This window comes from Mustela putorius, unplaced genomic scaffold, assembly GCF_011764305.1.
Source record: "Mustela putorius furo isolate JIRA1106 unplaced genomic scaffold, ASM1176430v1.1 tig00000765_pilon_pilon_pilon, whole genome shotgun sequence".
Classification (NCBI taxonomy): Eukaryota; Metazoa; Chordata; class Mammalia; order Carnivora; family Mustelidae; genus Mustela; species Mustela putorius.
The window spans coordinates 4,223,856-4,239,163 of record NW_025421470.1 but is presented as its reverse complement, the minus strand read 5'-3'; the positions used below and the strand labels follow the sequence as shown (position 1 = coordinate 4,239,163).

Sequence of the window (15,308 nt, the reverse complement as noted above, 5' to 3'; positions counted from 1 at the left end):
TCGGACGGGGGCACTGGAGGCAGAGAGCACGGGTACCCTGCAGGGGCCTTCTACATTGCCACAGACCATGCAGTTGCGGGGTGCGGGGTGAGGCCCCCCTCCGAGCATCTGCACTGTCCAGGGAACAGCTCCGCGGTCAGCATGGCGAGGCGGAGTAAAGTCGGGGCACCATGGACTGGGAGGTTGAGCCAAGGGAGGGCAGGGGAGTGGTGTGCTCTGGCGTATGCTGTTGTAGGGTCCTGGTGGCCGGTGGGTGGAGTGGACCCAGGGAGGAAGGAGGGACCCCGGCTGGGCAAGGCAGGCGACGGTCATGCCGTGGGCAGAGATGGCGAGAAGTGGGTGGGCGGTGAGTACAGCCTGGAGGAGGGGGCGCCGCACTTTCCTGATGGGCTGGACCTGGGGCAGGAGGGAGAGGAGCGCGGACGGTGTCACCAAGCTGTTGGGCCTGAGCCAATGTGGTAGAGCCCCCGCTGGGGGATTGGAACGTCCGCGAACGCAGCAGGTCTGGGGGTGCCGGGAGTTCCATCCTGGACATGGCAGGCTTGAGATGGAGTGTTTGTTCCCTGGGGTTGCCGTGGTGACAGGCAGACCCGGTGGTCTAACAGTAGAAATGTCCCCTCTCACAGTCCAGAGGCCAGGAGTCTGATGTCAAGGGGGCTGCAGGGCCGAGCTCCCGCTGGGACCCTGGGAAAAATCCGGTGCGTCTCCTGGTCCTGGTGGTGGCCGCCGGTCTTCAGAGCACCGTGGCCTGCATCTGACTCTGTCACACGGCCTTCTCCTGGTGTGTCTGTGTCTTCTCGTGGTGTTTTCCTCATGAAGGACACCAGTCCGGTTGGATGAGGGGGTCTCACCTTAACTCAATGACATCTGCAAAGACCCCATTTCCAAGTCAAGCCACATTCACAGGTCCCAGGGCGTTAGGATTTTAGTGTGTCTTCTTGGGGGACATGCTTCAACCCTAATGGACAGCTGTTGGACGTCCCAAGTGCAGGCGTTGAGTAGGGAAGGCCTGGAACTCAGGGGCAGCCTGGGCGGGAGACACAGGGCGTCACGGGCAGGTGGAGGGCCCCGAAAGCCAGGTGACTTCGTGAGGCTGCCACAGGGCTCGTGTGTGTGGTGCCCAGAGGTGGTTGCAGGGCCAACTGGTGGGAACAGCAGTGAGGCTGAGGTGGGCAGACAGAGACGTTGGAGGAACACTGGCTGTGCCATGTCCTGGAATCCAAGTGAAGACTATATTTCCAGAAGTTTCCAGAAGGACAGAGTGGCTGACCAAGGGACGTCCTGCTGGGTGGGGAGGGGGTGGTCAAGTAAGAGAAGGACTGAAAACACGGACTTTGGCAAAAACTGGGGATTTGACCAGAGTGTTGAGAGAATTCTAGGTAGAAACTTGCCCACCTGGATTTCCTCATCTATGGCTTTTTAAACTTGATTTCCAGCCCCTGGGATTTTATCTGCCTGTTCCGTGTTTACTTCTGTGACATGTTTCCTTGTGTGTACCGTGGGGTGTGCATCTGGACTTGGGCTGAGCACTGAACCACCCCCCCAGACGTGGCTTACTGGGTGTGGGAGCGGGGCAACGCTTCAGACAGTGCGGCCGCTTGGGGTCACTGGTCACAGGGAGCAGCGGGTCAAAGCCACAGGAGGTCCCTGTCCACACTCACTAGAATGACCATCAGGAAAACAGCATGCCACACTGGCGGCAGATATGAAGAAAATGAACCAGAGGAACAAGGGACCCATCGCTTGAGGCAGTGTAACTTGGTATCTCTCCTTTGGTGTATTAAAAATACACTTGCTCTGTGATCCATCAAGTTGGAGCCCTAGGTGTCTACCCAAAAAGAATGGAAACAGACATCCACGGAGTGACGTCTATGGGAACGACCGTTAGAAGCCAGAGGCTGGCCCCTCACCCTGTCCACATTGTTACTCCGATAGACTGTCCAGTCCCTGGCGCTCGATTCAGAAAGTACCTGCTTCTGAGAAACAGGAGGGGTGGCCTGGAAAGGGCACAGGACGTGAGCTTTGGGGGATAATAGAAATGCCTGTCTCTTGCTTTGGGTACCACGTCAGAGCCCACCAGTAGAAAATCTAAGATCTCGCATTGTTATCGTATGTAAATTTGAAGTTGTTAAAACCAAGAAGTGACCCGTGTGATGGGTGTCCCGGGGGCTGTGTAGCAGTGCTGAGGGAATGCCAGCTGCCGGGGCTGGGAGGAGGCTGGGGGAGCATCCTGGGCAGCGCCCCCCACCCCACCTCCCCCACCGCCATCAGGGCTTCCGTGGAGACTGGAAAGGCAGGGAGACAGAGCTGACCTGCAGCCCAGGGGGGGACCTGGCTCTGCCTCGTCGTGAGTGCTAGTGGCTTAAAAAGGAAATCTCCGTTATTTTGCTGGATTGAGCTTCTTGTAAGGCAAAACGGATCCCCCTCCCTGCTGTAAGCTTCTTAACGGACTATGTTCAGATTTCAGTTTCAAAGCAGCTTTTAAAAAATATATGTCTAATCAATACAGATCTTTTCCAAGTAATACATTGCTCTTGGTGCTTCGTTTTTGAAAGAATTATTCAACAGTGTTGCCTTATTCAAGTAACCTGATAGTGTCTATTTTTTCCCCTTGCAAATAAAAGCTGCAGATTCTCGTTGACACTGGAAGCAGCAACTTCGCCGTGGCAGGTGCCCCGCACTCTTACATAGACTCGTACTTTGATGCGGAGAGGTGAGTGATGGGGGCGTGGCTGGGCGCGGCCGGGTTTCGGGGCACCACACCCATGCTTGAGAATACACTGGACCAGGAGAAGCCAAAGCTCGATCATTTTGAGGGGGGGTTCTGTGTATATGTGTGTGTATGTGTAGCTGTCTGTGCCTATGGTTGTGTGTACCTGTGTATGTGTAGAGATCTGTGTGGAGGTATATATGATTGTGTGCATATTTGTGTGTGTGTATTTGTGTAGACATCTGTGCATAGTTGTGTATTGTGTATATGTGTGTATGTAAATATTTGTATGTATGTGTAGGTATTTGCATGTGTTTGTGGTTGCATATGTGTTTGTGTGTATGAGTATATATCTATGTATATGTATAGATATCTGTTTATGTATGGTTGTGTCTGTATTTGTGTAGATATTTACATTTGTGTATATGGTTGTGTGTATATTTGTGTGTATGCATATATGTATGGTTGTGTGTCTGTATTTATATAGATATTTACATTTGTGTATATGGTTGTGTGTATATTTGTGTATATGCATATATGATTGTGTATATTTGTAGATATCTGTGTCTGTGTATATGGTTGTGTATAAATGTATAGATATCTAATATGTGTATATGGTTGTGTGTATATTCGTGTGTATGTGCATATGGTTGTATATCTCTGTATATATCTGTGTATATGAGTAGATATCTGCATATGTGTATCTGGTTATATGTATATTTGTGTGTATGTGTATATACTTGTATATATGGATAGATATCTACATATGTGTATATGGTTGTGTGTATATCCATGTGTTTGTGTGTATGGTTGTATATCTCTGTAGGTATGTGTTTGTACATATGGTAGATATCTGCGTATGTGTATATGGTTGTTTATATTTGTATTTATGTGCGTATCGTTGTATATCTCTTTAAGTATATTGGTATATGAGTAGATATCTGCATATGTGTATATGGTTGTGTGTATATTTGTGTGTCTGTGTAGACATCTATGTATATGTAGATGCCTGTGTCTGTAGATGATCATGTGTATATTTGCATGTATATCTATATTAGTGTGTATGTGTAGCTAATTTGCATATGTAAATATGGTTGTGTGCATATTTCTGTGTGTAGACATCTGTGTATATGTCGATATCTGTATGTGTGGTGGTGTGTCTTTGTGAATGTGTATATGTTTGTGTATATCTGTAGCTGTGTGTGTGTGTGGTCTTGTGTTTTTCTGTGACTGGTGGATCTGTCCGGGTGCCTGTGTGTATGAGTTCCTTCCGGGGGAGTCCATGGGAGGATTTTCCTAATAGCTGTGGTGCGTGCTCCTGACCTTTACATCCTGAAAATTCAAGCCAGCTGGACGTTGTGTGGTTCACCCGACCGCAGAGAGCACACCAGCCTTTCATGGTCATTGAGGCCTCCAGTCGTAAGCGGCGGAGGGCTGGAGTCGGGAAACGGGCATTTGGTAGAAACATGAGGCTGTTCTGGGCAGCGGCTTGGGTTCTTCGAAGCTCAGTCATGGTCAAGGTGTGGTTCATTAAAACCACTTCCATGCGAGGAGGGTTTCTGGTGCCTGGAATCTGTGGCTTGCGTAGTAAGGCCCACGGAGCACTGAGGCCTAGGACCGGGCTCCAGGCCTCTGTTACAGGGCTGTGAGGCCACAGTGGAGCCCGGCCAGCGGTCTCTGCGTGCTCTGGGCCTCAGAGAGCCCGAGGTGGGCTCCGGACATAGCCGCCAGGGCCTCCTGGCAGCATTCGGTTCCGGGAGAGCCCGTGGGGCCAGAGCCACTACCTTCTGGTTGCATGTGTTGATTTCACATCCGTGCTTGTGACCGGAAAGTTGAAACAGATAAAACGAATAAGCCGACAGGTGGCTTGCTGTCCAGGGTCTCCAGCTGTTGCCTGACCCAGAGCGGCCCCAGTACACTCCCTGCTCACTTGCCTCGTCCACAGTCTCTGTTCCAACAAACCCCAGCGAATAATGGCTGGGAAGCTTCTGGAAATAGCGGGCAACTTTCCCAAGGCAGTCTAGCTGGCCCTGTGCAGAAGTGCCCATCTCTCTTTTCCTGGGAATGTGTCTTGGTCTCCCGTTTGATAGGGCAAGAGGTGTGGTCTCCTGTGCGTGCAGCTGGAGGATGGTGGGAGCAGGTGCGAGACAGGCCTCCTGGGGCCCCCACACCCCCAGCTGCCCCTCCTCCAAGAGCCTGTAGCTTAGCGTATGACTCACTGTATTGATAACATAGTAATGCCATCGTGGACATTCCGAATGAGCTTCCCGGCCAGGGATATGTGCAGTGGGAGCAGGGCTATTCCCTGTGTGTGCCGCTCCCCGTCCTGATGGGTGGTCCGCCCATGTCCTCTGCCCCCGACAGTCCCCCGTCCCCAAGTTGCTTGCTCTGGACTACTTCGTCATGGAGCAGAACTTCGAGTTGGTCCTGACCTTGATTTTACCCGTGTAGCACAGGAGGGCCAGGAGGCCAGGAAGCTTCTCCACATTCCAACTTCTAGGTCTGCATTCGCAGACCATCAGCCCCAGAACGCTGTTTTTCGAGCCAGTACTCTGTAATGCCCTGAATGGAAAGCAAAGGCCATACATAGCACTTGGCTCGTACCTAAGTCTAGACGCCCTGCTGTCGCACTGGGGAGAATGAAGAGAATGGTTGTCAGTACCGCGATACGGGCACACTCTGGGTCGACAGTGGGGGGTCGTGAGTGTCCCCAGGACCTTGCAGCACCCGGTGCAGACTGATACAAGGGGGTTGAAGTAGATTCAGACCCCCCCCCCAGAGCCTCTTGGGTTGGGGACAAGATTTTCCAAATAGATGAAGGATCTTGGTAAAGTTTCCCCCCAATTTAGTTGCATTTCTGGAAAATGCAATGTGTGTTCAAAGTATGTAAAAAGTGTTACTTTGGTGGCAAAGCAGTCCTAGCCCTACGTCTTTTCCATTGTAGGGCGATGGTCCCCACATGTCTCCAGTGTCCCAACACCTACCGTGGGGCCCAGAGCACACATGCTTGGAGCTCGGCTGTAACTTTAGTGGCTTTTCTTCGTAGTTCTGCCTTTCATTGCGGATCTGCAGACACACGAGACACAGTGAAGCCAAAGCGGGGGAGAAGGGTATAGTCATGTTCGGCTCAAGTGTGTGGATTTACCCACGGGATGAGTATTTCCTTCCCAGTGCATAAGCAGCATTTCCTTGGCATACACCCTCAGCCAGGGGTCGAGAGGGGCCAAACAGCACTTTGCAGGCCAGTCACGCATTTGCCGTGCAGATGCAGTTACGGAAACATTTGAGGGTGAGTCATAGCATTACAAATGCTGTGTACGATGGCAGTGAAGATGTACAGTATTTGAGGGACTATAGGCTCCCGGTGTCTTATTTACCTCCTACTCTGTTCATGGTTTGGTTGAACAGTGGTTCTCTTTCAGGCTTCAGTAGGGCAGGTCTTTTTTTCTTTTTTTTTTCTTTGACTCCCCACTGACTGAACGGGGAGCCCGATATAGGGTTTGATCCGAGGACCCTGAGATTGTGACCTGAGCCAAAATCAAGAGTCGAATGCCCAACCGACTGAGTCACCCAGGCGCCCCAGGACATGTCTTTCTAACTTACCTGCTCAATACTCTGGTTTCTCTTCAGATCGCATAAATCTTTTACCTTTTACTAACTTACCTGCTCACCTTGCTGGCTGGGTTGGTGGTCAGGTGGCAGTTGTTACTGTTTTTCATCCTTAAACATGCAGCTTGGTTTAATGTGAAAACTCGTGGCTCCCACGATGGTGAAGCCTTCCTTTCTTCTAATTCTGTAAGAGAGCCGAGGGACCTCTGCCAGCTTTCTGAGCACTCGGGGTTCTCTTGGGTGCCCCGTGTGTGAGCAAATAGAGAAATAACAGAACCAACCAGCAGGCAGGGGGTGCCCCAGGCTCTGTCACCCAGACATCAGCCCACCTTCTTTGTTCCCAGGTGTTGCTGAAAGGTCTTTAGGGCTGGTAAGACGCCACCCACATTTTGGACCCCTGGCCTTCCTTTTAAGAGAACTATTCTTACCACAGGCTTGTCAGGTATCTTAACCGAATCAGATGGGAAGCATCGCATTGCTGAGTTTGCGGCAAGTTCTGTCCCATCAGCTGTGTCCCTACAAAGAGGGGTGCTTTGCAGATTAGGTACCTGCTCAGATTTGTGTTAACTATTTTTTCTCTCCCTTCCTCTGTTTTTATATCCCGTGCTTCTCACACGCTTCTGTTTGACTCAAATTTATTTATTTATTTAAAAAAAAAGATTATTTATTTGAGAGAGAGCATGTGTGCCTGAGCAAGGGGAGGGGCAGAGGGAAAGAGAGAAGTAGACTCCTCACTAAGCAGGGAGCCTGACTTGGGACTCAGTCCTAGGACCCTGGCATCATGACCCGAGGCCAAGGCAGATGCTGCACTGACTGAGCCACTGGGGCGTCCCAAACATGGATCTAATATTGTGAAGATAGGAACGTTTTCTGTAAAATGGTGCATTGCTGATTTGCATATGGCTTCCAGCTGACTTTATGATTGGCATAAGGTGTATGCTTTCCACCGTCGTATTTAATGGAAGCCAGGAGAATGTTCTCGCTTCCCATCTCCGTTTCTGACAGAGGGTTCTTTTCTGAGATGCAGCTCCCTGCCCTGTGATGCTTCTGTGTTTGCTTGTCCCTCTGATCTCCCTGAGTTATAATAAGGTTTCTGGTTGGGTTTGTCAGCTCTGATTCCAGTTCCCCAGTCTTTGGATATTCAGGTTTTAATGCTTCCTGAAACATTTCCCAGTAATTGGAGATTTGGCATGGGGCTCTTTGACAAGAGCTCTTTGATTTCTGGAATGAGCCTCCAGGCTCCATTAATCCTTTGTGTGGCCTCTCCTCCCATCGGAGGCCCTCTTTTCATGGTGGCGAATGTTCCAATGAGTTTCTTCATGGCAGAAAGAAGATTGTGTGTTTCTTTAGATGTCCTTCTTTTTTAGCCAATAAAACAGCCTCCGGCCAGTTGGTTTGATAAAAGATCTGGTATACTCATCCCCCGACCTTCTGTTAGACTATCCGGGGAAGTACTCCCATCTGGGTCAAGACACAAAGAGTAGTCGTGGTGAGGGGGCAGTTAGTTTCCTCAAATGATGCTTGTGAGTGGGGGTAGGATGTTAGGGTATTACCAGGTAGCCTCCTTAAGGGGGCCGAGCTGGGCGCGTCTCTCCTCAGGCCGATGGGCCGTATGTGTGCCTGATGGTTGATTGTTCCTCAAGCCCACGTTTGTTTGCTTGTCCCGGAGGGGACTGCTGGCGCCCACGAGCGTTGGTCCTTGTTGGGCATGATGGCGACTCTCCAGGCTGGGCAGGCTGGTGGAGCGGCCACTGGGCCTTCAGTGGCCCCATCCACTCTGGTCTGGTCACTTCCGGAGCCTTCCAGAACCTTCCAGGGACCAACCTGGGCCAGTCTGACAACCCTGAAGGTAGGTTCCAACCCGCCCCCCAAATGCAGGAGAGCCCCTGGGTGCATTCTTCACCAGACTCCTCGTTCCCTGGGGGGCAGCAGACCCCAGGACTGTGACTTTTGCCCTCCCACCTGCTCTTCTCACGTCCTCCGAAAACAGTAGCGGTTCCTTTTAAAATAAAATGTCTCTGGCTCTTTTCTCCCCTGTTCATTGATTTCCCCTTTCAGTCCTGTGTATCCTCAACACTCTTCCCGGAGGCAGAATGCCTTCTGAACTTGGTTCGAAGTGATTTTGTTGCTGAGTGGACTTCGTCCTGGCTACCCGTGTCCCCGACCGACGGCTGTTCCTGAGAACCCAGAACGGGAGCCGCAGGACGAGCCAGTCCGGGGTTTTCTCAAGATCGTAATTAATGCGCAGAGCAGTTGCGAGCCAAAGCATTTTAGTGCCAACAAAGGGGATGTTAGAGTCACGAAGATGGGGGAATACTTTTTTTTCCCAATTCAGTGCGGGAAACTCTACATCGATAGCCCTCAGATTTACTTACGATTCATCACTGGGGCTTTTGCCCTTGGAGGCTTAGCTCAAGGAGCTCAGAGAGGATGCACCTACTTTTCCTCTCGCCTTATCGAGAACTACGCTTTCTACCAGGGTAGCCGCAACCACGTGGGTATTTCAATTACCGAGCACTGGATGGAGTAAGCCTACCTCTCCAGTCCCTGTACAGTCGTATTTAGTGCTCAGGACGCCCCTGCTTACCGTACTGGCCGGCATAGGGTACGGGATATTTCCGTCAGGGCGGCCGGTTCTGTTGGACGGCGCTGCTCTGGAAGGCCGGAGAACTCTGCCTTTAGAAACGGAGAGGCCCCCCGCCCCCATGGCTCCCCTCCCCGACGGCCCCTCACCGCCTTAACCAAGTTGTACAACAGACTAGCCCCTTCCCGTGGGGACGCTCGGACTTCCGGATGAGACGGTTTCTGGTATTCAGTACAAGTAACGCTGTCGGAGCATTTTCAGGGAATTAACTTTTTTTTAAAAGATAGATTTATTTATTTATTTAGAGAGAGAGAGCATATATGTGAGCGGGGGGAGGGGCAGAAAGGGAGAGAGGATGCCAAGCAGACTCCCCGTGGAGCGCGGGGCCCCACTCAGGGCTCCATCCCACGACCCTGAGATCACGACCTGAGCCGAAAGCAAGAGGCAGACGCTCAACCGACTGAGCCGCCCAGGCGCCCCAGGGAAAAAATTCTTGCACTTTCTAGTAGTTGTTCACAGACGGAGTAAAGGCAGCAAGTGTTCGGATAATTATGATAGTACCAGGTGTTTTTCTTGTGCACCTGCTCTGTCCCAGGGTTTGTTCTAAGTGCTTTCTGGAGTTTGCTCTCTTGGTCTTCAGAATTAACCCCAGGGGTTGTGGTATCGCGCGGTCTCCTTTTCCTATTGAAGCCATAGAGGCACAGAGAGGTTAAGTAACCTGGGCTGGAGTCACACAGCTGAGCAGTGGAACTGGTGGTTGAACCCGAGCTGTGTAACATCAAGGGCCTCTTGTCTCTGCGAGTGGCATCATCAGAGTGTCCGGAGGGCTTGTCCCCATGAAGGGACAAGCAAGCTGGTCGGGGTAGTATAGGAACCTCACGGTCTACACCCACAAGGCTGCTTCGGGCGCTTAGACATGAGCAGGTTCTAATGAGTGTTCTGTAGTCTGGGCAGAGTAAAAATAAATCAGCTTCTCCCAAGGAAGTCGCGGCATTTTGGGCTGTATTGGGGAGAAAACGAATCTCTGCAGCCAGGAGCTGGCAAACGAGGCCCTCCGGCTACTTCCAGCCTGCTCCTTCTGTTAATAAAACTTTATTAGAATCCAGCAGCGTGCATTTGGTCAGTTTCCTCGCTGGCTGCTTCCGCATTACACCCGCAGGGCTGGGGAGACGTAACAGAGACCATGGGACCCACAGAAGGTGGAACTTGTTTCCTCAGACCTTGATGGAAAAAGCGTGCTGACCCTGGGCCAGATCCTGTTCTCTGCCCATTTCAGAACAGCCTTTTCTGTGAGCGGTGGTGTATTTGTACACACGAGGAACGACCCCAGATGGTCCAAAGTCGGGGTTCTCATTGCTGTTCAGCATACATGCAGATAGCCCCTGTCTCGCACCAGATACATTTGACTCGGTGCTGGCAGTCAACGTGGGACAACAGCGACCCTCTGGTCTCCTGCTTCTGTGACCTGACGGCCCTGCCTGTGGGACTTCTGATGGGCGGGCCCCCAGCACTCCGTGTGCCCAGACCCGTCCCCTGTCACTCTCTGTGTCTGCCCTTGCCAGGAGACACACGCATGCGCGGTGTCCCCTAATGCTGCTGTCCCTTTAAGATCGTGGCCGAGTGGGGTGCCTGGGTGGCTCAGTGGGTTAAGCCATTGCCTTCGGCTCAGGTCATGATCTCAGGGTCCTGGGATCGAGTCCCACGTCGGGCTCTCTGCTCAGCAGGGAGCCTGCTTCCCTCTCTCTCTCTGCCTGCCTCTCTGTCTACTTGTGATTTCTCTCTGTCAAATAAATAAATAAAATATTTAAAAAAAAAAAAAAAAAGATCGTGGCCGAGTGAACTAAGGTGGTAAATACTAAAATTAAGCAGTCTTCATATTTTATATCCCATTTTGAAGTTCACATAAATCAAATTTCTCCAAAATGTGTGTGCCAGACGTTGAAAGAATCACATATTTGTTCTTTATTTTTTATTTTTTAATATATTTTTAAAATGTCATTTATTTATTTGACAGACAAGAGTGCATAAGCATGGGGAGGGGCAGAGGGAGAGGGAGACATACACTCCCCGCTGAGCAGGGGGCCCAATGTGGGGCTCGATCCCAGGACCCAGAGATCATGACCTGAGCTGAAGGCAGATGCTTAACTGACTGAGCCCCCCAGGCCCCCAAGAATCACTTTTTCCCCCTGATTATCAAAGCTATGTGTGCAGAAATTCCTGACCACAAGGTGAGTCTCCCTCCCAAATCCCAACCCCCAGAGGGAACCACCGAGAGTTCTTCAACCTTATTTCTGCGTCCTTGAAAATGACTTTGTAAATAGCATTCTTTGGCATTCTGGGAATGAGGTCTACCTAATATTCCATCATTGGGGGGCACTATACTTGTACTGAATGGTTCCCTTTCTGCTGGGCATTTAGGTTGTTCTCAGCTGTTTGCTGTTTTAAAACATAATGACTGTCTTTGTCCCTGAATCTCCGTCTTGTATCTCTGAGTATTTCTTTAGGATCAGACGCTCAGAAGTACCGTTACTGAACTAAAGACTGTTAACATATTTAAAGCTTAAGAGCTGTGCCCCCCAACGAAGAGGTCAGACCATCTTTGACTTAACTGCCTTCTGGACCCCTGGCAAGACTGTACTAGTTCGAACAGTCCTACGACACAGACTTGGCATTCAAAGGCTCAGTGTGAAAACAGTGAATGAAAACCTCAGGCAAACGGTAGCACTGGACAAGTGATCTGTTTGGTGAACGGATATCTCTCTGGGAATTTGGCAGTTTTCCTAGAGTGAGTGTGGTTGGAATGCTCAGATATTTGCCCAGAGACATTCTCTGGGTCCCGTCCTCTAATTCAGCAGAGTTTTCAAACTCAGGTGGTGTAGAAATTACCTTACAGGTTTGGACATCCCAGGGCCTTGACACCTGCTGTCCTTTGTCCAGAGCATCCTTCCCATGGGGCTCATTGTCTTCACGCGGGTCTCCCACAGAGGTGGCTGCACTGGAGAGGCCTGGGTGACTGCCAAGTCAATGCCCTTACCCGCACTCCCACTTTATTCCCTGGGCAGTCCTTCCACTTTACCACTGCCTAGAATGGAATTTTATGTATTTCTTTGTTTACTGTCTGTCTCTGAAAGCCCGAGGGCAGAATTCTCATCTGCCCTGCCTGTGGTCTGATCTCCTTCACATGACTCTGTTTAAGCTGGTCTTACCATAGGGCACGTAGGACCGCAGACGGTGTCACAGGGATTCGTGTCCCTACAGGCCACTAGCGGCACCCCTCCCCCATATTTGGAGACAGCCTGGAGAAAGAGGCTGTGACATCAGGAGGCAATGTGAGCCCTGAGGAGGAAGGCGTGGGGGTAGTCTTTATTTGTCACATTGGCTGTGGGTGTGACGTCGAAACCTGAAGGTCCCTCCCTGTGTCATAGAGCAGCAGTGCGGGGCCCCTGCAAAGGCAGATGTGGTTAAGTAAGTTATGGGCCCCCCCCCCTTGGGTAAATGTTAAACTCGGGGCTATGTGCCGACCCCAGAGCTGCCTGCACACTTGGCATGGAAACACCACCCAGATGTGAGTGAGGCTGGCTAGTGCAATTGCCCACTGAGTCAACAGAATCGCCGTTAATGATGAAGAATTGCATGTGGGTGCTTTCCTGTGCTCAGGGGAGCGGTCATGGCCACCGTGCCCGGCTACCTCGTCTGGACACAGCGCGCGGCTCCAGCCCCAGGCCTTGTCTCTTCCTTCTCCAGGTCAAGCACTTACCGCTCCAAGGGCTTCGATGTCACGGTGAAGTACACGCAGGGAAGCTGGACGGGCTTCGTGGGAGAGGACATCGTCACCATCCCGAAAGGCTTCAATAGCTCGTTCCTCGTCAACATCGCCACTATCTTTGAGTCCGAGAATTTCTTTCTGCCTGGGATCAAGTGGAACGGCATCCTGGGACTCGCCTACGCTGCTCTGGCCAAGGTGAGGCCGGTCTGGGGTCGAAGTAGGACCAAAGCTGGGACGAGTTGGGCAGTTGGGGGGAGGGGGTCCCAGCTGCCGGAGACGACGCTGGTCGCTGAGAGTCACGTGGTGGAGACCAACCGTGGTCACCCAGTGAATTATGTTTCTAGGCATCTTGAAACTTTAAGGTAATGGTGAATCCGTTGAACCTTCCCGCCACGATGCACCCATAGCATTAGTTTCATTTGTCTTTGTTTTTTCTTATTTTACTTCTGCAGTTTAAAAATGTGAACAGAATCCGAGTCACTTGAATTTTGGCATCGACCCATTTTTTGGGGGGGGAGGGTTGAAAGAAAACACACTTATTAGATTCATACGTTCTCTCAAGGATGGTGGAGCCTGTGGCCGGCCCTGGAGCCTCGGCCAGGGAGACACCCCACCAGGGAGAGAGCCTCGTGCTGCTTCCCCGTGGGTGCGGACACCCCAGAGGGGCCACCGGAGCCCGGGGAGGGCCTGAAAGTGCGTCCCAGAGACCGCAGGCCAGTGGCCCAGGAGGCCCCGAGGGGAACGTGTGCAGCCCGTGCTCTCATCCGCATCGGAACTTGCACAAAATGGGAAAGACGGGATCTGCAAACTTTTGGACTCGGCCAGCCCAAAGGGAGTGACGTTGGTGTGCCTGGGTGGGGAGGCAGGCTGGGGAGTCTCCCCCAAGAGAGGAACCGGGTCAAGCGGATGAAATACCAGGGTGCGTCCTGGAGCAGAGCAGAAGGCGGTCACCCCTCCTGGCCGTCCTGGGTCCTGCATCTTGCCCTCTGATTGGTCAGCGCTCAGCTTGCAGCCAAGAGAAGTGTGGACGGAGCAGAAGCAGGTTGGAGGGGCTGCGGAGCCCGTTCCTGGTCCATGAGGATGCTCGGGGGAAAGCCTGTTTTCTCTCCCACAGGGATGTCCGTCCCGGCCCCAGCTCACTAGTAATGGTGCACGGAGGGGCGAGGTGGGGAGCGGGCGGCAGGCAGGGGAGTTCCTGAGCCTGGGATTCTTTTCTTTTCTTTCTTTCTTTCTTTTTTAAGATTTTATTTATTTATTTGAGAGTGAGAGGGAGTATGAGGGGGGAGAAGGTCCCTGCTGAGCTGGGAGCCCGATGCAGGACTCGATCCCGGGACTCTGGGATCATGACCTGAGCCGAAGGCAGTGGCTTGACCCACTGAGCCACCCAGGCACCTCCGAGCCTGGGACTCTTAAGGAGCGAGAGGCCTATGAGACAGGCGGGCTGAGGACATCCCAGGACTTGGTTCCCTGGGTTCTGGTGACCTGTGGGTGGCCACGTTCTCCCATTTTACGGATGTGCAGACTGAGGGTCGGAGAGGTTTACCCTCCTCGCCCAGAGCCTGGGGCGCTCTGGAGCCCCTTTCTTCTCAGTACCATAGGGTGAGCTTAATATGAACTGTGTAGACTCATTTTAATAACACACATTCCTCGGTACAAGTTCATAGACAGTGTGACCGAGGACAAAACATTGCTTTGTTACCTGGCTCGGACGGGGCAAGGTATGAGCATGGTTGGTTTCGTGCTGCTTCTCAGGGGGACGGCAGAATAAAGCTGACTTGCCTGCGGTGGATAGTACTGAAAATAAGCTTCCTTGCAAATGATGACTTCTGGGTCCCCAGGGTGGCCAGGCTTGCCACACGACCTTCTTGTGTGTGGAATTCTGAGATGACGGCGACTGGCTTCCTGTCCCAGGTTTGGGGAGATGGTCAGGGCATGGGTAGGGCGCGGTGCGTGGCTGGATGTGCGGCTTGGTGGGCCAGAGCGGCTGCGGAACTGGTTGGCCGAGCCCTCAGGGGTGGCCACGGCGCGTGGCGACCCCAGTCCGTCACGATGCTTCCCGCCAAGGATTCCCACCGAGGCTGTGCCTCAGACCCTGCCTGCCGGGGTCTCACACCACAGATGCCTGCGTCCAGCGGCACGCCCACCAGCTGGGCTCTCTCGGGTTGACCTTGGTACCTGTATGTTTTCAAACCTCCAGAGGGAACCTGAGGAATGACTGGGCAGAATCCTAATAGATCCCTTACTGCGGGCCAGGCACCGTTGCAAGGCTTTTGTGTGTACTGGCTCATCGAAGCCCCAGGAGCAGCTCCGGGAGGCTACTGTTTCCCCGTTTCACCGATAAAGAAACAAAGGAACCGGTCACATGGGGAGCAGGTGGCGAAGCCAGAATTCAGTCCCAGGCGGTGTTGCCTTTGCTGCCTCCCGCGCAGGTGGCCAGGAGGACGGTGGCCGGGCCAGCACCACGCCCAGCCCCCTTCGGGTCCATCGGCCCCCGGGACGCCAGCGCACACGCGGTGGGAGGATATGGTGCCCGGTCCTGCCAGAGAGCCCACAGAAGCCGGAGGAGGCCAGATGCAACTGAGTTAAATAATAAATGAGAAGCTTTGTGCTTGCTCTCCCCAGAATTACAGTTTTCATTC

At 52.3% G+C, this 15,308-nt stretch overlaps 1 protein-coding gene across 2 annotated transcripts in view; it reads left to right on the top strand.

The window, feature by feature from the left end:
- Window positions 1–15,308, top strand: part of BACE2 (beta-secretase 2) — an 85,230-nt gene that overhangs the window by 33,067 nt on the left and 36,855 nt on the right. For both annotated transcript variants that reach the window (XM_045084481.1, XM_013061294.2), the window contains exons 2-3: window positions 2,625–2,713; window positions 12,648–12,864. In XM_045084481.1, coding sequence (XP_044940416.1) covers window positions 2,625–2,713; window positions 12,648–12,864 — 306 coding nt within the window. The remainder of the gene's footprint in view (window positions 1–2,624; window positions 2,714–12,647; window positions 12,865–15,308) is intronic.